At 46.5% G+C, this 26782-nt stretch overlaps 1 protein-coding gene across 1 annotated transcript in view; it reads left to right on the top strand.

Annotated features, from left to right (window-relative positions):
- Window positions 1-26782, top strand: part of LOC124019008 (laminin subunit alpha-5-like) — a 189856-nt gene that overhangs the window by 107029 nt on the left and 56045 nt on the right. The window contains 15 exon segments of the mRNA XM_046334352.1: window positions 322-405; window positions 5289-5519; window positions 8435-8548; window positions 11684-11814; window positions 12332-12412; window positions 12592-12806; window positions 17276-17376; window positions 19217-19400; window positions 19676-19816; window positions 20261-20412; window positions 20512-20622; window positions 21264-21375; window positions 24748-24921; window positions 25380-25576; window positions 26296-26412. Of these exon segments, the coding sequence (XP_046190308.1) occupies window positions 322-405; window positions 5289-5519; window positions 8435-8548; window positions 11684-11814; window positions 12332-12412; window positions 12592-12806; window positions 17276-17376; window positions 19217-19400; window positions 19676-19816; window positions 20261-20412; window positions 20512-20622; window positions 21264-21375; window positions 24748-24921; window positions 25380-25576; window positions 26296-26412 (2145 nt within the window).

Here is a 26782-nt window from a genome sequence, read left to right as displayed (position 1 = left end):
TGGTGAAGTGCTGCAGAGATGGTTGTCCTTCTGGAAGGTCAAGGGAAAAGTCAAGGGGTTTGAGTACTTTCCCAAATGCACTGTATGCCTTTCTCAGTCAACTGAGGAACTATGTAGCTGTTCTCATTAACATTAACTACCATTACGGCTGGTTAGTCCCTGTTGATAATGTAGCTGTTCCCATTAACTACCATTACGGCTGGTTAGTCCCTGTTGATAATGTAGCTGTTCTCATTAACTACCATTACGGCTGGTTAATCCCTGTTGATAATGGTTGTGCGTCTGATAATAAAGGCTGTGTGTGTGTCTCTGTGTCTCCAGGGTAACCAGATGACCCTGGTGTTCATGGAGAGAGAATACTCTTCACCTGAAGAACCACACCTCGGGATAGTCCACATGGTAGAGGTAGGGCACTGACCACCTGGTGATAGTCCACATGGTAGAGGAGGGACACTGACCACCTGGGGATAGTCCACATGGTGGAGGAGGGACACTGACCACCTGGGGATAGTCCACATGGTGGAGGAGGGACACTGACCACCTGGTGATAGTCCACATGGTGGAGGTAGGACACTGATCTGACAACCTGGGGATAGTCCACATGTTGGAGGAGGGACACTGACCTGACCACCTGGGGATAGTCCACATGGTGGAGGAGGGACACTGACCACCTGGTGATAGTCCACATGGTGGAGGAGGGACACTGACCACCTGGGGATAGTCCACATGGTGGAGGAGGGATACTGACCACCTGGTGATAGTCCACATGGTGGAGGTAGGACACTGATCTGACAACCTGGGGATAGTCCACATGTTGGAGGAGGGACACTGACCTGACCACCTGGGGATAGTCCACATGGTGGAGGAGGGACACTGACCACCTGGTGATAGTCCACATGGTGGAGGAGGGACACTGACCTGACCACCTGGGGATAGTCCACATGGTAGAGGAGGGACACTGACCTGACCACCTGGGGATAGTCCACATGTTGGAGGAGGGACACTGACCTGACCACCTGGGGATAGTCCACATGGTGGAGGAGGGACACTGACCTGACCACCTGGGGATAGTCCACATGGTGGAGGAGGGACACTGACCACCTGGGGATAGTCCACATGGTGGAGGAGGGATACTGACCACCTGGGGATAGTCCACATGGTGGAGGAGGGACACTGACCACCTGGGGATAGTCCACATGGTGGAGGAGGGACACTGACCACCTGGGGATAGTCCACATGGTGGAGGAGGGACACTGACCACCTGGGGATAGTCCACATGGTGGAGGAGGGACACTGACCACCTGGGGATAGTCCACATGGTGGAGGAGGGACACTGACCACCTGGGGATAGTCCACATGGTGGAGGAGGGACACTGACCTGACCACCTGGGGATAGTCCACATGGTGGAGGAGGGACACTGACCACCTGGGGATAGTCCACATGGTGGAGGAGGGACACTGACCACCTGGGGATAGTCCACATGGTGGAGGAGGGACACTGACCACCTGGGGATAGTCCACATGTTGGAGGAGGGACACTGACCACCTGGGGATAGTCCACATGGTGGAGGAGGGACACTGACCACCTGGGGATAGTCCACATGTTGGAGGAGGGACACTGACCACCTGGGGATAGTCCACATGGTGGAGGAGGGACACTGACCACCTGGGGATAGTCCACATGGTGGAGGAGGGATACTGACCACCTGGTGATAGTCCACATGGTGGAGGTAGGACACTGATCTGACAACCTGGGGATAGTCCACATGTTGGAGGAGGGACACTGACCTGACCACCTGGGGATAGTCCACATGGTGGAGGTAGGACCCTGATCTGACAACCTGGGGATAGTCCACATGGTAGAGGAGGGACACTGACCACCTGGGGATAGTCCACATGGTGGAGGAGGGATACTGACCACCTGGGGATAGTCCACATGGTGGAGGAGGGATACTGACCACCTGGGGATAGTCCACATGGTGGAGGAGGGATACTGACCACCTGGGGATAGTCCACATGGTGGAGGAGGGACACTGACCACCTGGGGATAGTCCACATGGTGGAGGAGGGACACTGACCACCTGGGGATAGTCCACATGGTGGAGGAGGGACACTGACCTGACCACCTGGGGATAGTCCACATGGTGGAGGAGGGACACTGACCACCTGGGGATAGTCCACATGGTGGAGGAGGGACACTGACCACCTGGGGATAGTCCACATGGTGGAGGAGGGACACTGACCACCTGGTGATAGTCCACATGGTAGAGGAGGGACACTGACCACCTGGGGATAGTCCACATGGTGGAGGAGGGACACTGACCACCTGGGGATAGTCCACATGGTGGAGGAGGGACACTGACCACCTGGTGATAGTCCACATGGTGGAGGAGGGACACTGACCACCTGGGGATAGTCCACATGGTGGAGGAGGGACACTGACCACCTGGGGATAGTCCACATGGTGGAGGAGGGACACTGACCTGACCACCTGGGGATAGTCCACATGGTGGAGGAGGGACACTGACCTGACCACCTGGGGATAGTCCACATGGTGGAGGAGGGACACTGACCACCTGGGTATAGTCCACATGGTGGAGGAGGGACACTGACCACCTGGGGATAGTCCACATGGTGGAGGAGGGACACTGACCACCTGGGGATAGTCCACATGGTGGAGGAGGGACACTGACCACCTGGGGATAGTCCACATGGTGGAGGAGGGATACTGACCTGACCACCTGGGGATAGTCCACATGGTGGAGGAGGGACTCTGACCACCTGGGGATAGTCCACATGGTGGAGGAGGGACACTGACCTGACCACCTGGGGATAGTCCACATGGTGGAGGAGGGACACTGACTTGAAGTCTGTATTTCCATCTCAATATCTCTTTTCATTCTAACTGCAGTATTCGGTCCTTTTTTACATCTACCATTTTATGAATTTTAAATTTTTCCTTTATTTAACTATCAAGTCAGTTAAGAACAAATTCTTACTTTCAATGACGGTCTAGGAACAGTGGGTTAACTGGTCTAGGAACAGTGGGGTTAACTGGTCTAGGAACAGTGGGTTTAACTGGTCTAGGAACAGTGGGTTAACTGGTCTAGGAACAGTGGGTTAACTGGTCTAGGAACAGTGGGTTAACTGGTCTAGGAACAGTGGGTTAACTGGTCTAGGAACAGTGGGGTTAACTGGTCTAGGAACAGTGGGTTAACTGGTCTAGGAACAGTGGGTTAACTGGTCTAGGAACAGTGGGTTAACTGGTCTAGGAACAGTGGGGTTAACTGGTCTAGGAACAGTGGGTTAACTGGTCTAGGAACAGTGGGTTAACTGGTCTAGGAACAGTGGGGTTAACTGGTCTAGGAACAGTGGGGTTAACTGGTCTAGGAACAGTGGGTTAACTGGTCTAGGAACAGTGGGGTTAACTGGTCTAGGAACAGTGGGGTTAACTGGTCTAGGAACAGTGGGGTTAACTGGTCTAGGAACAGTGGGTTAACTGGTCTAGGAACAGTGGGTTAACTGGTCTAGGAACAGTGGGTTAACTGGTCTAGGAACAGTGGGTTAACTGCCTTGTTCAGGGGCAGAACGAGAGATTTGACCTTGTCAGCTCGGGAATTTGATCTTGCAACCTTTCGGTTACTCGTCCAACGCTCTAACCACTAGGCCACCTGCCTCTAACCACTAGGCCACCTGCCTCTAACCACTAGGCTACCTGCCTCTAACCACTAGGTTACCTGCTTCTAACCACTAGGCTACCTGCCTCTAACCACTAGGTTACCTGCTTCTAACCACTAGGCTACCTGCCTCTAACCACTAGGTTGCCTGCCTCTAACCACTAGGCTACCTGCCTCTAACCACTAGGTTACCTGCCGCCCCTACACTCTAACCACTAGGCTACCTGCCTCTAACCACTAGGTTACATGCCTCTAACCACTAGGCTACCTGCCTCTAACCACTAGGTTACATGCCTCTAACCACTAGGCTACCTGCCTCTAACCACTAGGTTACCTGCTTCTAACCACTAGGCTACCTGCCTCTAACCACTAGGTTGCCTGCTTCTAACCACTAGGCTACCTGCCTCTAACCACTAGGTTACATGCCTCTAACCACTAGGCTACCTGCCTCTAACCACTAGGTTACATGCCTCTAACCACTAGGCTACCTGCCTCTAACCACTAGGTTACATGCCTCTAACCACTAGGCTACCTGCTTCTAACCACTAGGCTACCTGCCGCCCCTACACTCTAACCACTAGGCTACCTGTCACCTCTACACTCTAACCACTAGGCTACCTGTCACCTCTACACTCTAACCACTAGGTTACCTGCCGCCCCTACACTCTAACCACTAGGCTACCTGCCTCTAACCACTAGGTTACCTGCCTCTAACCACTAGGTTGCCTGCCTCTAACCACTAGGCTACCTGCCTCTAACCACTAGGTTGCCTGCCTCTAACCACTAGGTTGCCTGCCTCTAACCACTAGGCTACCTGCTTCTAACCACTAGGCTACCTGCCTCTAACCACTAGGTTGCCTGCCTCTAACCACTAGGCTACCTGCCTCTAACCACTAGGTTACATGCCTCTAACCACTAGGCTACCTGCCTCTAACCACTAGGTTACATGCCTCTAACCACTAGGCTACCTGCCTCTAACCACTAGGCTACCTGCCGCCCCTACACTCTAACCACTAGGCTACCTGTCACCTCTACACTCTAACCACTAGGCTACCTGTCACCTCTACACTCTAACCACTAGGTTACCTGCCGCCCCTACACTCTAACCACTAGGCTACCTGCCTCTAACCACTAGGTTACATGCCTCTAACCACTAGGCTACCTGCCTCTAACCACTAGGTTACATGCCTCTAACCACTAGGCTACCTGCCTCTAACCACTAGGTTACATGCCTCTAACCACTAGGCTACCTGCCTCTAACCACTAGGTTACATGCCTCTAACCACTAGGCTACCTGCCTCTAACCACTAGGTTACATGCCTCTAACCACTAGGCTACCTGCCTCTAACCACTAGGCTACCTGCCGCCCCTACACTCTAACCACTAGGCTACCTGTCACCTCTACACTCTAACCACTAGGCTACCTGTCACCTCTACACTCTAACCACTAGGTTACCTGCCGCCCCTACACTCTAACCACTAGGCTACCTGCCACCTCTACGCTCTAACCACGAGGTTACCTGCCGCCCCTACACTAACCACTAAGCTACCTACCACCGACATCATAATGTCCATGCCTACTTTCACCCCCCTCTCTCTCTCTACCCCCAGGGAAGCTTCCGCCACGCCCTGACGGGCAATGTGGTGTCTAGAGAGGAACTCATGATGGTTCTGGTGAAGTTAGAGTCTCTCCAGATCAGAGCTCTCCACTCCCAGTCTGCCCACACTGTGTCGCTACGCGGGGCCGTGCTGGAGGGAGCGCAGACCCTGCCCACGGGGCGTCATGCCAACAACGTAGAGATCTGCCTCTGTCCTGCTAACTACCAGGGAGACTCCTGTCAGGTTGGTGTTATTACTAGGTTATTAGTATGTTACTAACCCCCAACAACGTAGAGATCTGTCTCTGTCCTGCTAACTACCAGGGAGACTCCTGTCAGGTTGGTGTTATTACCAGGTTATTAGTATGTTACTAACCCCCAACAACGTAGAGATCTGCCTCTGTCCTGCTAACTACCAGGGAGACTCCTGCCAGGTTGGTGTCATTAATGTGTTCTAAATGTGTTATTACTATGTTATTAACAGGTTAGGACGACGTTAGGACGTTAGGACGTTAGGATTATATGTTATTAATGGGTTAGGACTATGTTAGGGCTATGTTAAGACTATGTTAGGGCTATGTTAGGGCTATGTTAGGGCTATGTTAGGACTATGTTAGGGCTATGTTAGGGCTATGTTAGGGCTATGTTAGGACTTTGTTAGGGCTATGTTCGGGCTATGTTATTAACAGGTTAGGATGACGTTAGGACTATGTTAGGACTATGTTAGGACTATGTTAGGGCTATGTTAGGGCTATGTTAGGGCTATGTTTGGACTATGTTATTAACAGGTTAGGATGACGTTAGGACTACGTTAGGAGGACGTTAGGAGGACGTTAGGACTATATGTTATTAACGGGTTAGGACTATGTTAGGGCTATGTTAGGACTATGTTAGGGCTATGTTAGGGCTATGTTAGGGCTATGTTAGGGCTATGTTAGGGCTATGTTAGGACTATGTTAGGACTATGATATTAACTGGTTAGGACTATGTTAGGACTATGTTAGGGCTATGTTAGGACTATGTTAGGGCTATGTTATTAACGGGTTAGGACTATGTTAGGACTATGTTAGGGCTATGTTAGGGCTATGTTAGGGCTATGTTATTAACGGGTTAGGACTATGTTAGGACTATGTTAGGGCTATGTTAGGGCTATGTTAGGGCTATGTTAGGGCTATGTTATTAACGGGTTAGGACTATGTTAGGACTATGTTAGGACTATGTTAGGACGATGTTAGGAGGATGTTAGGACTATGTTAGGACTATGTTAGGACTATGTTATTAACAGGTTAGGACTATGTTAGGACTATGTTAGGACTATGTTAGGACTATGTTATTAACGGGTTAGGACTATGTTAGGAAGACATTAGGACGACGTTAGGACGATGTTAGGACAACGTTAGGAGGATGTTAGGACTACGTTAGGACTATGTTAGGACTACGTTAGAACTATATGTTATTAACAGGTTAGGACTACGTTAGGACAACGTTAGGTTATTCATATGTTATTAATGTGTTATTACTAAAACATTACTGTGTTACTAACCCTGCCAGGTTGGAATGGGTTGACTGATTAGTGTCGTGATATTACTGTATTACTAACCATAGCCAGGTTGGAATGGGTTGACTGATTAGTATTGTGATATTACTGTGTTACTAACCATAGCCAGGTTGGAATGGGTTGACTGATTAGTATCGTGATGTTACTGTGTTACTAACCCTGCCAGGTTGGAATGGGTTGACTGATTAGTGTCGTGATATTACTGTATTACTAACCCTGCCAGGTTGGAATGGGTTGACTGATTAGTATTGTGATATTACTGTGTTACTAACCCTGCCAGGTTGGAATGGGTTGACTGATTAGTGTCGTGATATTACTGTGTTACTAACCCTGCCAGGTTGGAATGGGTTGACTGATTAGTATTGTGATATTACTGTGTTACTAACCCTGCCAGGTTGGAATGGGTTGACTGATTAGTATCGTGATGTTACTGTGTTACTGACCCTGCCAGGTCAGATCACAGCCAGCTGACTGTTTAATATACATCCGGGTACTACTGTATGTTATTACATTGCTGGACACGTAAATACGGATATGCTTTGAGGTTTTTACTTGAGATATCCCAACCTTATAGTTCGGTGTGATAAACAGTGATTATACAGTGGGGCAAAACATATTGTCAGCCACCAATTGTGCAAGTTCTCCCACCTAAAAAGATGGGAGAGGCCTGCAATTTTCATCATTGGAACACTTCAACTATGACAGACAAAATAAGAAAAATAAAATCCAGATAATCACATTGTAGGATTTTTAATGAATTTATTTGCAAATTATGGTGGAAAATAAGTATTAAGTCTGTCTTAAATAAGTCTCTGTCTCACCTTCTATCTCTCTCCCTGCTCTCCCTCACCTTCTCTCTCTCCCTCACCTTCTCTCTCTCCCTGCTCTCCCTCACCTTCTCTCTCTCCCTCACCTTCTCTCTCTCCCTGCTCTCCCTCACCTTCTCTCTCTCCCTCACCTTCTCTCTCTCCCTGCTCTCCCTCACCTTCTCTCTCTCCCTCACCTTCTCTCTCTCCCTGCTCTCCCTCACCTTCTTTCTCTCTCCCTGCTCTCCCTCACCTTCTCTCTCTCCCTGCTCTCCCTCACCTTCTTTCTCTCCCCCTGCTCTCCCTCACCTTCTTTCTCTCTCCCTGCTCTCCCTCACCTTCTCTCTCTCCCTGCTCTCCCTCACCTTCTCTCTCTCCCTGCTCTCCCTCACCTTCTCTCTCTCCCTGCTCTCCCTCACCTTCTCTCTCTCCCTGCTCTCCCTCACCTTCTTTCTCTCCCCCTGCTCTCCCTCACCTTCTTTCTCTCTCCCTGCTCTCCCTCACCTTCTCTCTCTCCCTGCTCTCCCTCACCTTCTCTCTCTCCCTGCTCTCCCTCACCTTCTCTCTCTCCCTGCTCTCCCTCACCTTCTCTCTCTCCCTGCTCTCCCTCATCTTCTCTCTCTCCCTCACCTTCTCTCTCTCCCTGCTCTCCCTCACCTTCTCTCTCTCCCTTACCTTCTCTCTCTCCCTGCTCTCCCTCACCTTCTCTCTCTCCCTGCTCTCCCTCACCTTCTCTCTCTCCCCCTGTTCTCCCTCTCATCTTCTCCCTCTTCTCCCCATCCTCCCCCTCTCCAGCAATGTTCTCCAGGGTACTACAGAGACACTAAAGGTCTGTTCCTGGGGAAGTGTGTTCCCTGCAACTGTAATGGCCACTCTGACCAGTGTCTGGACGGGTCTGGAGTCTGTGAAGTGAGTGCTGCTTGTTTATACCAATCACAAAGATTGTTTACATCAATCGCAAACAAAAATGCAAAATGTAATTCATAGGTTACTCCTGGATGGATCAGGAAGTTGTATCACAATGGAAGATGCAGACTCTCATCTCTTTGCAATGAACTATTAGTGACATTAATATTTAGGCTTTCCTAGCTGTGCCACCAGAGACTCTGGGTTCGAGCCCAGGCTCTGTCTCAGTGGTCTAAGGCTGTGCCACCAGAGACTCTGGGTTCGAGCCCAGGCTCTGTCTCAGTGGTCTAAGGCTGTGCCACCAGAGACTCTGGGTTCGAGCCCAGGCTGTCTCAGTGGTCTAAGGCTGTGCCACCAGAGACTCTGGGTTCGAGCCCAGGCTGTCTCAGTGGTCTAAGGCTGTGCCACCAGAGACTCTGGGTTCGAGCCCAGGCTGTCTCAGTGGTCTAAGGCTGTGCCACCAGAGACTCTGGGTTCGAGCCCAGGCTGTCTCAGTGATCTAAGGCTGTGCCACCAGAGACTCTGGGTTCGAGCCCAGGCTGTCTCAGTGATCTAAGGCTGTGCCACCAGAGACTCTGGGTTCGAGCCCAGGCTGTCTCAGTGGTCTAAGGCTGTGCCACCAGAGACTCTGGGTTCGAGCCCAGGCTCTGTCTCAGTGGTCTAAGGCTGTGCCACCAGAGACTCTGGGTTCGAGCCCAGGCTGTCTCAGTGATCTAAGGCTGTGCCACCAGAGACTCTGGGTTCGAGCCCAGGCTGTCTCAGTGATCTAAGGCTGTGCCACCAGAGACTCTGGGTTCGAGCCCAGGCTCTGTCGCAGCCGGCCGCGACTGGGAGGTCCATGGGACGACGTACAATTGGCCTAGTGTCGTCCGGGTTAGGGAGGGCTTGGCCGGTAGGGATGTCCTTGTCTCATCGCGCACCAGCGACTCCTGTGGCGGGCCGGGCGCAGTGCGCGCTAACCAAGGTTGCCAGGTGCACGGTGTTTCCTCCGACACATTGGTGCGGCTGGCTTCCGGGTTGGATGCGCGCTGTGTTTAGGAGCAGTGCGGCTTGGTTGGGTTGTGTTTCGGAGGACGCATGGCTCTCGACCTTCGTCTCTTTCCCAAGTCCATATGGGAGTTGCAGCAATGAGACAAGATAGTAACTACAACTAATTAGATACTGCGAAATTGGGGAGAGAAAGGGGGTAAACTTAAAAATATTTTGGCTTTCCAGCTGAATTATAGTCAGTACTAAACACCACTATAACTGTAGTCAGTACTATAACTGTAGTCAGTACTATAACTATAGTCAGTACTATAACTGTAGTCAGTACTATAACACCACTATAACTATAGTCAGTACTAAACACCACTATAACTATAGTCAGTACTATAACACCACTATAACTATAGTCAGTACTAAACACCACTATAACTATAGTCAGTACTAAACACCACTATAACTATAGTCAGTACTATAACTGTAGTCAGTACTAAACACCACTATAACTATAGTCAGTACTATAACTGTAGTCAGTACTATAACACCACTATAACTATAGTCAGTACTATAACACCACTATAACTATAGTCAGTACTATAACACCACTATAACTATAGTCAGTACTATAACTATATTCAGTACTATAACTATAGTCAGTACTATAACACCACTATAACTATAGTCAGTACTATAACTATAGTCAGTACTATAACTGTAGTCAGTACTATAACACCACTATAACTACAGTCAGTACTATAACTATAGTCAGTACTATAACACCACTATAACTATAGTCAGTACTATAACACCACTATAACTGTAGTCAGTACTATAACTATAGTCAGTACTATAACACCACTATAACTATAGTCAGTACTATAACACCACTATAACTGTAGTCAGTACTATAACTGTAGTCAGTACTATAACTACAGTCATACTATAACTACAGTCAGTACTATAACTATAGTCAGTACTATAACTATAGTCAGTACTATAACTATAGTCAGTACTATAACTGTAGTCAGTACTATAACTGTAGTCAGTACTATAACTACAGTCAGTACTATAACTGTAGTCAGTACTATAACTACAGTCAGTACTATAACACCACTATAACTATAGTCAGTACTATAACACCACTATAACTATAGTCAGTACTATAACTATAGTCAGTACTATAACTGTAGTCAGTACTATAACTGTAGTCAGTACTATAACTGTAGTCAGTACTATAACACCACTATAACTATAGTCAGTACTATAACTGTAGTCAGTACTATAACTGTAGTCAGTACTATAACACCACTATAACTATAGTCAGTACTATAACTATAGTCAGTACTATAACTGTAGTCAGTACTATAACACCACTATAACTATAGTCAGTACTATAACTGTAGTCAGTACTATAACTACAGTCAGTACTATAACTGTAGTCAGTACTATAACTACAGTCAGTACTATAACTGTAGTCAGTACTATAACACCACTATAACTATAGTCAGTACTATAACTGTAGTCAGTACTATAACTGTAGTCAGTACTATAACTGTAGTCACCACTATAACTACAGTCAGTACTATAACTACAGTCAGTACTATAACTGTAGTCAGTACTATAACTACAGTCAGTACTATAACTGTAGTCAGTACTATAACTATAGTCAGTACTATAACTACAGTCAGTACTATAACTATAGTCAGTACTATAACTGTAGTCAGTACTATAACACCACTAACTGTAGTCAGTACTATAACTATAGTCAGTACTATAACTATAGTCAGTACTATAACTGTAGTCAGTACTATAACTATAGTCAGTACTATAACTGTAGTCAGTACTATAACACCACTATAACTATAGTCAGTACTATAACTATAGTCAGTACTATAACTGTAGTCAGTACTATAACTATAGTCAGTACTATAACTGTAGTCAGTACTATAACACCACTATAACTGTAGTCAGTACTATAGAACATCATCATGGCTGACAGACTGTTTTAACTACTGCCTCTGGGAATTGAAATTGGGATATTCTCCAAGTTTATGACTCAAATAATACTTTATATAAATTATCAAAAGAATCGTTGTGTTTTAATGTCTGGTCTGTGTTCTGTTGGGTGTATCATGTATATGATGTTTCTCTCAGAACTGTCAACACAACAGGGCTGGAGACCACTGTGAGAAATGTCAAGGTGGTTTCCATGGTAACAACTCTCGAGATGGACAATCCCTCTCCTGTGACACCTGCCCCTGTCCTCTGCAGGTGTCCTCCAACAAGTCAGTAACCTCTCCTCTCCTTCTCTTTTTTACCCATGACCCTCTGCAGGTGTCCTCCAACAAGTCAGTAACCTCTCCTCTCCTCATCTCCTTTCCTCTCCTTTCCTTTCCTCTCCTCTCTCCTCTCTCCTCTCTCCTCTCCTCTCCTCCTGACCCTCTGCAGGTGGCCTCCAACAAGTCAGTAACCTCTCCTCTCCTCTCCTCTCATCTCATCTCATCTCATCTCCTCTCCTCTCTCCTCTCCTCTCCTCTTCTTCTCTTTTTTACCCCTGACCCTCTGCAGGTGTCCTCCAACAAGTCAGTAACCTCTCCTCTCCTCTCCTCTCCTCTCCTCTCCTCTCCTCTCCTCTCTCCTCTCCTCTTCTTCTCTTTTCTACCCCTGACCCTCTGCAGGTGGCCTTCAACAAATGAGTAGCCTCTCCTCTCCTGGATCCTCTCTTTGCTCAGCTGTTACGTATTGTAGAGAAACTGTAGATTGGTTTTGTGTCTCTGACTAAACTTCTTCTCTCCCCTGTAGTTTTGCAGTGGGCTGTGTGGAGAAACTCAACAAGATGCAGTGTCTGTGTATGCCTGGCTACGCTGGACCCCAGTGTCAAAGGTCAGTAGTCCATTCAATGATGAAATCAGCTTTACTATATAACAATCTTGAACTAACAGTGAAGAGAGCAGTTTTTATGAAAAAAGTCTCATACTTCATTTGTTTGATGACCTTAACAAACACACCTTTGTCCAATCCACGCGATGACTCCTCCTCATTCTGTCTCTACCCTCCTTCAGGTGTGCTCCCGGTTTCTACGGCAACCCCATGGTTATTGGCAGCGCGTGCCAGCCCTGCCATTGCCATGACAACACGGACCCCAACATGCTGTTCAGCGACTGTGACGGGCTGACGGGCGAGTGTCACAGCTGCATGCACAACACCGCCGGGACGCACTGTGAGATCTGCGGCCCCGGTTTCTACGGTGACGCCGTCACTGCCAGGAACTGCACCAGTAAGACCAACCGGCCCCGGTCAGACAATACACACACACACACACAAGCGCGCGCGCGCACACACACAGATGCGCGCGCGCGCACACACACTGACGCGCACACACACAGACGCACACACACACAGACGCACACACACACACACACAGACGTAAGTACACACACACACACACACAGACGTATGTACACACACACACACACAGACGCATGTACACACACACACACAGGTCTGTACATGTTTATGCACGTGAAAACACACATACACACGCAAACACACATACACACAAATCCACTCACACACACACACATCCATACCCTCTCTAGCCTAATCCCAGTTTACATAGCCTCTGTAGCCTAATCCCAGTTTACATACCCTCTCTAGCCTAATCCCGGTTTACATAGCCTCTGTAGCCTAATCCCAGTTTACATAGCCTCTGTAGCCTAATCCCAGTTTACATAGCCTCTCTAGCCTAATCCCAGTTTACAGCCTCTCTAGCCTAATCCCAGTTTACATACCCTCTCTAGCCTAATCCCAGTTTACAGCCTCTCTAGCCTAATCCCAGTTTACATACCCTCTCTAGCCTAATTCCAGTTTACATACCCTCTCTAGCCTAATCCCAGTTTACATACCCTCTCTAGCCTAATCCCAGTTTACAGCCTCTCTAGCCTAATCCCAGTTTACATACCCTCTCTAGCCTAATCCCAGTTTACAGCCTCTCTAGCCTAATCCCAGTTTACATACCCTCTCTAGCCTAATCCCAGTACATACCCTCTCTAGCCTAATCCCAGTTTACATAGCCTCTCTAGCCTAATCCCAGTTTACATAGCCTCTGTAGCCTAATCCCAGTTTACATACCCTCTCTAGCCTAATCCCAGTTTACATACCCTCTCTAGCCTAATCCCAGTTTACACCCTCTCTAGCCTAATCCCAGTTTACAGCCTCTTTAGCCTAATCCCAGTTTACATACCCTCTCTAGCCTAATCCCAGTTTACATACCCTCTCTAGCCTAATCCCAGTTTACATACCCTCTCTAGCCTAATCCCAGTTTACATACCCTCTCTAGCCTAATCCCAGTTTACATAGCCTCTCCAGCCTAATCCCAGTTTACATAGCCTCTGTAGCCTAATCCCAGTTTACATACCCTCTCTAGCCTAATCCCCGTTTACATACCCTCTCTAGCCTAATTCCAGTTTACATACCCTCCCTAGCCTAATCCCAGTTTACAGCCTCTCTAGCCTAATCCCAGTTTACATACCCTCTCTAGCCTAATCCCAGTTTACAGCCTCTCTAGCCTAATCCCAGTTTACATACCCTCTCTAGCCTAATCCCAGTTTACATACCCTCTGTAGCCTAATCCCAGTTTACATACCCTCTCTAGCCTAATCCCAGTTTACAGCCTCTTTAGCCTAATCCCAGTTTACATACCCTCTCTAGCCTAATCCCAGTTTACATACCCTCTCTAGCCTAATCCCGGTTTACAGCCTCTCTAGCCTAATCCCAGTTTGCATACCCTCTCTAGCCTAATCCCAGTTTACATAGCCTCTGTAGCCTAATCCCAGTTTACATAGCCTCTTTAGCCTAATCCCAGTTTACATAGCCTCTGTAGCCTAATCCCAGTTTACATAGCCTCTCTAGCGTAATCCCAGTTTACAGCCTCTCTAGCCTAATCCCAGTTTACATACCCTCTCTAGCCTAATCCCAGTTTACAGCCTCTCTAGCCTAATCCCAGTTTACATACCCTCTCTAGCCTAATCCCAGTTTACAGCCTCTCTAGCCTAATTCCAGTTTACATACCCTCTCTAGCCTAATCCCAGTTTACAGCCTCTCTAGCCTAATCCCAGTTTACATACCCTCTCTAGCCTAATCCCAGTTTACAGCCTCTCTAGCCTAATCCCAGTTTACATACCCTCTCTAGCCTAATTCCAGTTTACATACCCTCTCTAGCCTAATTCCAGTTTACATACCCTCTCTAGCCTAATCCCAGTTTACAGCCTCTCTAGCCTAATCCCAGTTTACATACCCTCTCTAGCCTAATCCCAGTTTACAGCCTCTGTAGCCTAATCCCAGTTTACAGCCTCTGTAGCCTAATCCCAGTTTACATAGCCTCTGTAGCCTAATCCCAGTTTACATAGCCTCTGTAGCCTAATCCCAGTTTACATAGCCTCTGTAGCCTAATCCCAGTTTACATAGCCTCTGTAGCCTAATCCCAGTTTACATAGCCTCTGTAACCTAATCCCAGTTTACAGCCTCTCTAGGCTAATCCCAGTTTACATCCTCTATAGCCTAATCCCAGTTTACATAGCCTCTGTAGCCTAATCCCAGGTTACATAGCTCTGTAGCCTAATCCCAGTTTACATACCCTCTCTAGCCTAATCCCAGTTTACATAGCCTCTCTAGCCTAATCCCAATTTACATAGCCTCTGTAGCCTAATCCCAGTTTACATACCCTCTCTAGCCTAATCCCAGTTTACATACCCTCTCTAGCCTAATCCCAGTTTACATACCCTCTCTAGCCTAATCCCAGTTTACATACCCTCTCTAGCCTAATCCCAGTTTACACCCTCTCTAGCCTAATCCCAGTTTACAGCCTCTTTAGCCTAATCCCAGTTTACATACCCTCTCTAGCCTATTCCCAGTTTACATACCCTCTCTAGCCTAATCCCAGTTTACATACCCTCTCTAGCCTAATCCCAGTTTACATACCCTCTCTAGCCTAATCCCAGTTTACATAGCCTCTCTAGCCTAATCCCAGTTTACATAGCCTCTGTAGCCTAATCCCAGTTTACATACCCTCTCTAGCCTAATCCCGGTTTACATACCCTCTCTAGCCTAATTCCAGTTTACATACCCTCCCTAGCCTAATCCCAGTTTACAGCCTCTCTAGCCTAATCCCAGTTTACATACCCTCTCTAGCCTAATCCCAGTTTACAGCCTCTCTAGCCTAATCCCAGTTTACATACCCTCTCTAGCCTAATCCCAGTTTACATACCCTCTCTAGCCTAATCCCAGTTTACATACCCTCTGTAGCCTAATCCCAGTTTACATACCCTCTCTAGCCTAATCCCAGTTTACAGCCTCTTTAGCCTAATCTCAGTTTACATACCCTCTCTAGCCTAATCCCAGTTTACATACCCTCTCTAGCCTAATCCCGGTTTACAGCCTCTCTAGCCTAATCCCAGTTTGCATACCCTCTCTAGCCTAATCCCAGTTTACATAGCCTCTGTAGCCTAATCCCAGTTTACATAGCCTCTTTAGCCTAATCCCAGTTTACATAGCCTCTGTAGCCTAATCCCAGTTTACATAGCCTCTCTAGCGTAATCCCAGTTTACAGCCTCTCTAGCCTAATCCCATTTTACATACCCTCTCTAGCCTAATCCCAGTTTACAGCCTCTCTAGCCTAATCCCAGTTTACATACCCTCTCTAGCCTAATCCCAGTTTACAGCCTCACTAGCCTAATTCCAGTTTACATACCCTCTCTAGCCTAATCCCAGTTTACATCCTCTCTAGCCTAATCCCAGTTTACATACCCTCTCTAGCCTAATCCCAGTTTACAGCCTCTCTAGCCTAATCCCAGTTTACATACCCTCTCTAGCCTAATTCCAGTTTACATACCCTCTCTAGCCTAATTCCAGTTTACATACCCTCTCTAGCCTAATCCCAGTTTACAGCCTCTCTAGCCTAATCCCAGTTTACATACCCTCTCTAGCCTAATCCCAGTTTACAGCCTCTGTAGCCTAATCCCAGTTTACAGCCTCTGTAGCCTAATCCCAGTTTACATAGCCTCTGTAGCCTAATCCCAGTTTACATACCCTCTGTAGCCTAATCCCAGTTTACATAGCCTCTGTAGCCTAATCCCAGTTTACATAGCCTCTGTAGCCTAATCCCAGTTTACATAGCCTCTGTAGCCTAATCCCAGTTTACATAGCCTCTGTAGCCTAATCCCAGTTTACAGCCTCTCTAGGCTAATCCCAGTTTACATCCTCTATAGCCTAATCCCAGTTTACATAGCCTCTGTAGCCTAATCCCAGGTTACATAGCTCTGTAGCCTAATCCCAGTTTACATAGCCTCTGTAGCCTAATCCCAGTTTACATAGCCTCTGTAGCCTAATCCCAATTTACAGCCTCTCTAGCCTAATCCCAGTTTACATAGCCTCTGTAGCCTAATCCCAGTTTACATAGCCTCTGTAGCCTAATCCCAGTTTACATAGCCTCTGTAGCCTAATCCCAGTTTACATAGCCTCTGTAGCCTAATCCCAGTTTACATAGCCTCTCTAGCCTAATCCCAGTTATTATATTTCTCTTTAATCCAGGAAGTCTCAAAAAAACAAGTTCTGTTTTCACCACAAGGTCTTAATCTCGTTAATGACATGTTGTGTGCGAAGGGTTAACCAATCACTTCCTCTGATGTTAGACGGTTTCCAGTCAGTCGTCTCTGCGATTATCTCCCCATCTCTCTCTTATTTACCCAGGATGCAACTGCTCTCCCTGTGGCACAGCTTCTTGTGACCGTCACACAGGACAATGTCAATGTAAACAAGGTGTGACCGGACCACACTGTGACCGCTGCCAGGTATGTACTGAACTCAGTTATCGTCAGAAACTGTGACCCCTACCAGGTACGTACTGAACTCAGTTATCGTCAGAAACTGTGACCCCTACCAGGTACGTACTAAACTCAGTTATCGTCAGAAACTGTGACCCCTACCAGGTACGTACTGGACTTAGTTATCGTCAGAAACTGTGACCGCTACCAGGTATGTACTGGACTCAGTTATCGTCAGAAACTGTGACCGCTACCAGGTACGTACTGAACTCAGTTATCGTCAGAAACTGTGACCCCTACCAGGTACGTACTGAACTCAGTTATCGTCAGAAACTGTGACCCCTACCAGGTACGTACTGAACTCAGTTATCGTCAGAAACTGTGACCCCTACCAGGTACGTACTGAACTCAGTTATCGTCAGAAACTGTGACCCCTACCAGGTATGTACTGGACTCAGTTATCATCAGAAACTGTGACCCCTACCAGGTACGTACTGGACTTCATGTCTATCTAACCTCACTCTACTGACTTGGTCCAAACACCCTCAATATTGAAAACCCTTTTAGATTAGACTACTTATATCATTGCACTCAGCTGACTGTCGTTCACCAGTATCTGACTGTTGTTCACAGTATCTGACTGCCGTTCACAGTAACTGACTGTCGTTCAGTCAATCAGGTCATTCACCAGTAACTGACTGTCATTCACAGTAACTGACTGTCGTTCAGTCAATCAGGTTGTTCACAGTAACTGACTGTCGTTCAGTCAATCAGGTCATTCACCAGTAACTGACTGTCATTCAGTCAATCAGGTCATTCACCAGTAACTGACTGTTGTTCAGTCAATCAGGTCATTCACCAGTATCTGACTGTCGTTCAGTCAATCAGGTCATTCACAGTATCTGACTGTCGTTCAGTCAATCAGGTCATTCACCAGTATCTGACTGTCGTTCAGTCAATCAGGTCATTCACAGTATCTGACTGTCGTTCAGTCAATCAGGTCATTCACAGTAACTGACTGTTGTTCAGTCAATCAGGTCATTCACAGTATCTGACTGTCGTTCAGTCAATCAGGTCATTCATCAGTATCTGACTGTCGTTCAGTCAATCAGGTCATTCACAGTATCTGACTGTCGTTCAGTCAATCAGGTCATTCACAGTAACTGACTGTTGTTCAGTCAATCAGGTCATTCACAGTATCTGACTGTCGTTCAGTCAATCAGGTCGTTCACAGTATCTGACTGTCGTTCACAGTATCTGACTGTCGTTCAGTCAATCAGGTCGTTCACAGTATCTGACTGTCGTTCACAGTATCTGACTGTCGTTCACCCATAACTGACTGTTGTTCACCCGTAACTGACTGTCGTTCACAGTATCTGACTGTTGTTCACAGTATCTGACTGTCGTTCACCAGTATCTGACTGTCGTTCACAGTATCTGACTGTCGTTCACCAGTATCTGACTGTCGTTCAGTCAATCAGGTCATTCACCAGTATCTGACTGTCGTTCAGTCAATCAGGTCATTCACAGTAACTGACTGTCGTTCAGTCAAGGTCTTGGCCTACTGTCTGACTGTCGTTCAGTCAAGGTTTTGGCCTGCTGTCTATGTCCTCTCCTCATTGGTCTCCCGAATGGCGCAGTGGTCTAAGGCACTGCATCACAGTACTAGGGGCGTCACTACAGACCCTGGTTCGATTCCAAGTTTTATCACAACTGGCCGTGAATGGTAGTCCCGTAGGGCGCCCCACAATTGGCCCAGCGTTGTTAGGTTTTGGCCGGGGTAGGCTGCCATTGTAAATAAGAATTTGTTCTTCACTGACTTGCCTGTTTAAATAAAAAACAATTGTATGTCTGTGTTTTTCCACAGGACGGTGCGTTTGGCTATGAGTCGTGCTCCGGGTGTCGTCGCTGTGACTGTGACGCCGCGGCGGCCCTGGTCCAACCGTGTGACCCCAGGACCGGGTCGTGTGCCTGCCAACCAGGGATCAGTGGCCCTAACTGTCGCCAGTGTGCCCCTGGGTACTGGGACTACAGCCCTGAGGGATGCAGGAGTGAGTTAAACCACAGAGAAAAGATGGTGATAATGCCAACAGACGGGAGCTCTGGCTAACGAGCAGGGGCCAGAGACGCCATTATTAGTTTCAATACTTTAGTTTCTTCACCTTTAATGGATTGTTGATGAACTAACTACATTTGTATGTTTTTTTCTTCTTTTTCTCCAATATTTACTACGTTTAAAACAAAGAAAGTATTGCTTCTCTTGCTGTTCCCCGTGGTCCTCTGACAATAGTTATAATGATGTCTTTTCTCTTCCCTGTGTGTTCAGAGTGCCAGTGTCAGCACGGTCGCTGTGACCCTCGGACAGGGGAGTGTCGCTGTGGAGACGGCTTGACAGGCAGACAGTGTGACAGCTGTTCCCATAGATACAATGTTCCTGTACAGCACGGACGTGACATGACCTGTGAACGTGAGTAGTGACCTAGCCAGCGGGGGGGGGGGGGGGGGGACTAAGGAGAGGCTGAAATGAGCTCTTAGTATCAATGCAACATCCTGACGCTCTGAAAATTATCAGCTCATAGCTTCCTGAAAGACGTTAAGGGAGGACATTTTGACGTTTCGGCTGCGACCTGCAAACACGGTGTTGTGGTGGACGTGATAAGTGTGTGTGTGTGTGTGTGTGTGTGTGTGTGTGTGTGTGTGTGTGTGTGTGTGTGTGTGTGTGTGTGTGTGTGTGTGTGTGTGTGTGTGTGTGTGTGTGTGTGTGTGTGTGTGTGTGTGTGTGTGTGTGTGTGTGTGTGTGTGTGTGTTGAAGGTAACTAAGTGTGTGTGTGTGTGTTGAAGGTAACTGTGTGTGTGTGTGTGCGTGTGTGCGATCTAGGTGATAATGTGTGTCTTGTCTGTGCCCTTGCAGCATGTGACAGCTGTGTTGTAGTCCTGTTGAAGGATCTAGACGGTATGACTGACAACTTTGGCTCAGTGTCTCATCACCTGATCAACCTCAGCGTCTCCTCTATCCCCTGGGCTCAGCTACACAACCTGAGCAGATCCGTGAACGATATCGCTGTGAGTACATAAACACTCTTCACAAAGCAACACCCCTATTTCTACTTCTTCTAACTCCTTTTCGGCATTGTACTCACCGAAAGTACCTCTGTTACCCAGAATGCCATAGAGAACTACAGCGATACTCTGGATGAGAGCAGTAATAGAGTGGACATGTTGGAGGGAGAGTTCATCAACATCAATTCAGACATCAATGACCTGGAGGGGAAGGTGATGACCATTTATCGCAGGAACTTTATTCTCTGTTTACTCTCTCGTTCTCTCTCTCTCTCTCTCTCTCTCTCTCTCTCTCTCTCTCTCTCTCTCTCTCTCTCGCTCTCTCTCTGTCTCTCTCGTTCTCTCTCTCTCTCTCGTTCTCTCTTGTTCTCCCGTTCTCTCTCTCTCTCGCTTTCACTCGCTCTCTCTCTGTCTGGCTTTCACTCGCTCTCTCTCTCGTCTCTCTCTCTCTCTCTTTCTCTCTCTCGTTCTCTCTCTCTCTCTCTCTCTCTCTCTCTCTCTCTCTCTCTCTCTCTCTCTCTCTCTCTCTCTCTGTCTCTCTCTCGTTCTCTCTCTCTCTCTCTCTCTCTCTCTCTCTCTCTCTCTCTCTCTCTCTCTCTCTCTCTCTCTCTCTCTCGTTCTCTCTCTCTCTCTCTCTCTCTCTCTCATTCTCTACCCGTCTCTCTCTTTTAAAACATATGCATTCATTTTATTTTCTATAACGTATTAATTCCTTATTTGTTACAGTCAACTACTCCAAAACTATTGTTCAGTAATTCACACAGTAGTGTATCCAACCAGTATAAGTTAGGCACTAAGGTTTACTGTAACATCCAACAGTATGTTGAGTTGATGTAATGTCGTCCTCCGGCCAGGTGTTGGCGACAGCAGACAAAGCAAACACTCTGGAGGACAGCGGCACTAACACGCATCAGAGAGCCCGGGACCTGCTCTCACACATCAAGAGCATCATGGGCAAGGTGAAAGGTAGGTATACAAGGAGCTCACCAGCATTCCATCATCCTAATACCCAAGCCCACCTAAGTGAGAAATCTGTCCTTGTGCCCTTGACCCCGTTTGATCTGGATGAGAGAGATTGGTCAATGCGATTGGTCAATGTGAATGGTCAATGCGAAATGTGTTTGTTTTGTGTTACATAAACGCTTTAAAATTCCCAAAAAAGTGACGTTAGATGATGTAGATGATGTCATAGAACAAACCATCTCCAGATCTCCTAAAATCACCTAAGATCTCCTAAGATCTCCTAAAATCACCTAAGATCTCCTAAGATCTCCTAAAATCACCTAAGATCTCATAAAATCACATAAGATCTCCTAAAATCACCTAAGATCTCCTAAAATCACCTAAGATCTCCTAAGATCTCCTAAAATCACCTAAGATCTCCTAAGATCTCCTAAGATCACCTAAGATCTCCTAAAATCATCAAAGATCACCTAAGATCTCCTAAGATCTCCTAAAATCACCTAAAATCACCTAAGATATCCTAAAATCACCTAAGATCTCCTAAGATCTCCTAAAATCACCAAAGATCTCCTAAGATCTCCTAAGATCACCTAAGATCTCCAAAGATCTCCTAAGATCTCCTAAGATCACCTAAAATCACCTAAGATCACCAAAGATCTCCTAAGATCTCCTAAGACCACCTAAAATCACCTAAGATCACCAAAGATCTCCTAAGACCACCTAAAATCACCTAAGATCACCAAAGATCACATAAGATCTCCTAAGATCACCTAAGACCACCTAAGACCACCTAAGATCACCTAAGATCACCTAAGATCACCTAAGATCACCTAAGACCACCTAAGATCACCTAAGATCACCAAAGATCTCATAAGATCACCTAAGACCACCTAAGACCTCCTAAAAGGACCTAAGATCACCTAAGACCACATAAGATCACCTAAGATCACCTAAGACCACCTAAGATCACCTAAGATCACATAAGATCACCTAAGATCACCTAAAAGGACCTAAGATTACATAAGACCATATTTTTGTATTTTTGTAGTTGAATGATGAGGTAAAGGCATCCATGTGTTTTCCATCCCAAACAGTGTGGCATAAATTTTAGGACAACATTTTTGTGATGTTTTTTTGTTAATTCGCCAAACTTTTTTTTTTCTGGCTGTTCGTGGAAACAATATATTTTTTCCCGCGGCAAACCGAAGTCGATAGCCCAAATCTACGCCCCTTCGTTAGTGATTGGTCAACAGGAGGGATTCTACAATGGCGTGTTTGTTGTCATTCAATGAGACTTAAAAAAAATAAAAAATACTGCACCAAACACAGTTAAATGTATAATTGCGCGACTAAAATGAGTTATTTGTTATTAATACTGACTATTTTGAGGAAGTGGATACTGGCTACGGCGTCTCAAGATGGACAAACAGTACTATTGCCGCTTTTTTTCTCCTATTTGCTCAAGCAAAGGTGTAAGGGAGTACGAGAGCACACTGGTTCGCCTAGTCGAGTTCAGTTTAGCGCCAGACAATCCAAAACATTTACACCCCTGTTGTTACTGCTGAAGAGAAACAGTCTGAATTGTATTTTTTTTTTAAATGTTTTAACCTTTATTTAACCAGGCAAGTCAGTTAAGAACAAATTCTTATTTTCAATGACAGCCTAGGAACAGTGGGTTAACTGGTCTAGGAACAGTGGGTTAACTGCCTTGTTCAGGGGCAGAAGGACAGATTTGTACCTTGTCAGCTCGGGGGTTTGAACTTGCAACCTTCCGGTTACTAGTCCAACGCTCTTAACCACTAGGCTACCCTGCCGCCCCAAGATTGAACAAAGGGCCCTCAGGTCAGCCATTTAATGAATAGGCATAGGTCTATATATCAATTACACAGTCCCAAATGAATTAGCGTATGTGATATTAGTGCCCAAAAATATGTAGACAAATAAATATCTATGGAACAACAAATATCAGCTAAATTAAAGAATCCTATTTTGATTTTTTTTTAAACAATTACCTAGTGATAGAGAAATTCTAGATTCCAATGTATTTTGTTGCCAAAACCAAATTCGCACTCGTTTCTAATTCATTAATGAGGTGTAAGTTCATTAATTATGCATTAATTAGATCGAGACCAGTCTTAAAAGTCAGGTAAGAGCGTTTAATTCCAGAGAGTACTAAATGCATACACACATTTCCACAGGTTATAAACTGAAAATGACGTCAGCGTTTTCCAAACGTTCTATTCCACAAGTAGAGGGCCCCTAGCTCTTGAGCCTTCGCGTTATCAGCACGAAGTCAAGGCCAGTCAGTATAAATCAACATTCTAGACAATCTGGAGATGGCCCGTTCCCACCACCTGGAGATTTAGATTTAGTAGATGAAGGGGAGGAGACAGTTTAAAGATGAAGGAGAGGAGACAGTTTAAAGATGAAGGAGAGGAGACAAGTTAAAGAAGGATTGTTAAGTCTTGACACATGGATTGTGTATGAGTGTCATTCAGAGGGTGAATGGGCAAGACTAAATATCCATTCAGAGGGTGAATGGGCAAAACTAAATATCCATTCAGAGGGTGAATGGGCAAAACTAAATATCCATTCAGAGGGTGAATGGACAAGACTAAATATCCATTCAGAGGGTGAATGGGCAAAACTAAATATCCATTCAGAGGGTGAATGGACAAGACTAAATATCCATTCAGAGGGTGAATGGGCAAAACTAAATATCCATTCAGAGGGTGAATGGGCAAAACTAAATATCCATTCAGAGGGTGAATGGGCAAAACTAAATATCCATTCAGAGGGTGAATGGGCAAAACTAAATATCCATTCAGAGGGTGAATGGGCAAGACTAAATATCCATTCAGAGGGTGAATGGGCAAAACTAAATATCCATTCAGAGGGTGAATGGACAAAACTAAATATCCATTCAGAGGGTGAATGGGCAAGACTAAATATTTAAGTGCTTTTGTACGGGGTATGGTAGTAGGCGCCAGGTGCACTGGTTTGTGTGAAGAACTGCAACCTCTGCTGAGTTTTTCACACTCGACAGTTTCACGTGTGTATCAAGAATGGTCCACCACCCAAAGGACATCCAGCCAACTTGGCACAACTGTGGGAAGCATTGGATTGGAGTCAACATGGGCCAGCATTCCTGTGGAACGCTTTGACACCTTGTATTCTATGCCCCAACGAATTGATGCTTTTCTGATGGCATAAGGGGGTGCAACTCAGTATTAGGAAGGTGTTCATAATGTTTTGTACACTCTGTGTCTATAATATAGATGTTGTGTGTGTCTCTCTCTCTCTCTCTCTCTCTCTCTCTCTCTCTCTCTCTCTCTCTCTCTCTCTCTCTCTCTCTCTCCCTCTCTGCCTATCCAGACCTCATGCTGCAGGTAAAACGCACGGTTCTGAATGAGACAGAAGTGGAGCAGGAGGAGGAAGACCTCTCTAAGAACATACAGCAGGTGGAGGCCATGCTGAGAGAGATGAGATTCAGGAGCTGTGTCGGCCAGAAGAAGATAGCCGACAGAGAGCTGTCCGAGGCTGAGAAACGTCAGTCATACTCTTAGAAATAGAATTACTAGAGTGGGAATCTCTATTCAAGTCAATGATCTCTGATGGGTAGGCAGGTGGCCATTTTGAGTGTACCTATCCATAACCAGGAAGTGCTATGTTTCTGAAAGCCTTATGATTGATTTGGTTGACAGTAGGTGGGGGGGTAGGACGTCCTGTATAAACTCAAACTTACTTCCATGACAACTTCCTTCACAATTGCTCTGCTCTGCTCCGCTAAGCTCAAGAAGTATGAAAGTCCTGATGTCTGCGGAGGCTGCGTCGCAGTAAATACCGTACGACCACTTCAGACGTCGGATTGACCACACGAAGCCTTTTAGTCACACATCTGTCCATACGAGACATATTGCTGTAGTGCTTTGTATTCAGGACCTTAAGGAGGAGACCTTCTGATTGTAAAACTAAAGGTGTCTTTTGTCTTTCCTGTCTCTCTGTAGTGCTGGAGAAGGTGAAAGACCAGCTGGTGAGTCGTGTGGTGGAGAACGAGGGCTTGGTGAAGAACATCAGGGACCGTCTGAGGAAGTTCCATGACCAACTGATGGACCTGAGGGACGCTCTGAACCAGGCAGTTAAAAACACGGCCGTCGCCTCCGATTCTAACGCTGTTAATGAGAAGAGGCTGGAGGACTGCCAGGTAACACAGACATGCAGAGATGGACACACACACACACACACACACACACACACACACACACACACACACACACACACACACACACACACACACACACACACACACACACACACACACACACACACACTGAAAGACACACACACACAAAGACACACACACAAAGACACACACACACACACTGAAAGACACACACACACTGAAAGACACACACACACTGAAAGACACACACACACACACTGAAAGACACACACACACACACACTGAAAGACACACACACACACACACACACACACACACACACACACACACACACACACACAACACACACACACACACACACACACACACACACACACACACACTGAAAGACACACACACACACACACACACACACACTGAAAGACACACACTGAAAGACACACACACACACACTGAAAGACACACACACACACACACAGAAAGACACACACAGAAAGACACACACACACACACACACACACACACATACACACACACACACACACACACACACACACACACACACACACACACACACACACACACACACACACACACACACACACACACACACACACAGAAAGACACACACACAGAGGAAAGCAGAATGAGAGTTCATCACAATCTGACACAGACATCGTTTTTTGTACCTATTTTACTCTATTCACAGTATTCTCTCGTCATGTTGTTTCTGTCTGCAGCAACACGCGGATGAGCTGAATGTGAAGAACAAGGAGGTGGAGGATCTCCTGCAGATGGCAGAGGATGACGTGGCCGCTGTCAATGACATGCTGTCTATGCTGCACGACTCCAAGGAGGTGAGGACATGTCCAACGACAGCAAGGCTTTTCTAGGGTCTAAACACCAGGGTTTATAAGGGACACATTTCAACTACATACTTACTGACTGACTTTATTGTCCCTGAGGGGAAATGTTGTTGCAGTGTCATGTACTCATTTAAATTGCTGTTTAAATACAAAACAAAGCTGACAATACAACTTTCATAACAGTTACGCACCAATAAAAAATAAATACAATTTAAAAAATAAAAAAGACTCGCCTGCTGGCCTTGCTGAGTCTATAGGAACATTAGCCTGCTGGCCTTAATGAGTCTATAGGAACATTAGCCTGCTGGCCTTACTGAGTCTATAGGAACATTAGCCTGCTGGCCTTACTGAGTCTATAGGA

This window comes from Oncorhynchus gorbuscha, unplaced genomic scaffold (genome assembly GCF_021184085.1).
Source record: "Oncorhynchus gorbuscha isolate QuinsamMale2020 ecotype Even-year unplaced genomic scaffold, OgorEven_v1.0 Un_scaffold_6:::fragment_8:::debris, whole genome shotgun sequence".
Lineage (NCBI taxonomy): Eukaryota > Metazoa > Chordata > Actinopteri > Salmoniformes > Salmonidae > Oncorhynchus > Oncorhynchus gorbuscha.
This window is presented reverse-complemented; position numbering and strand designations above follow the sequence as displayed.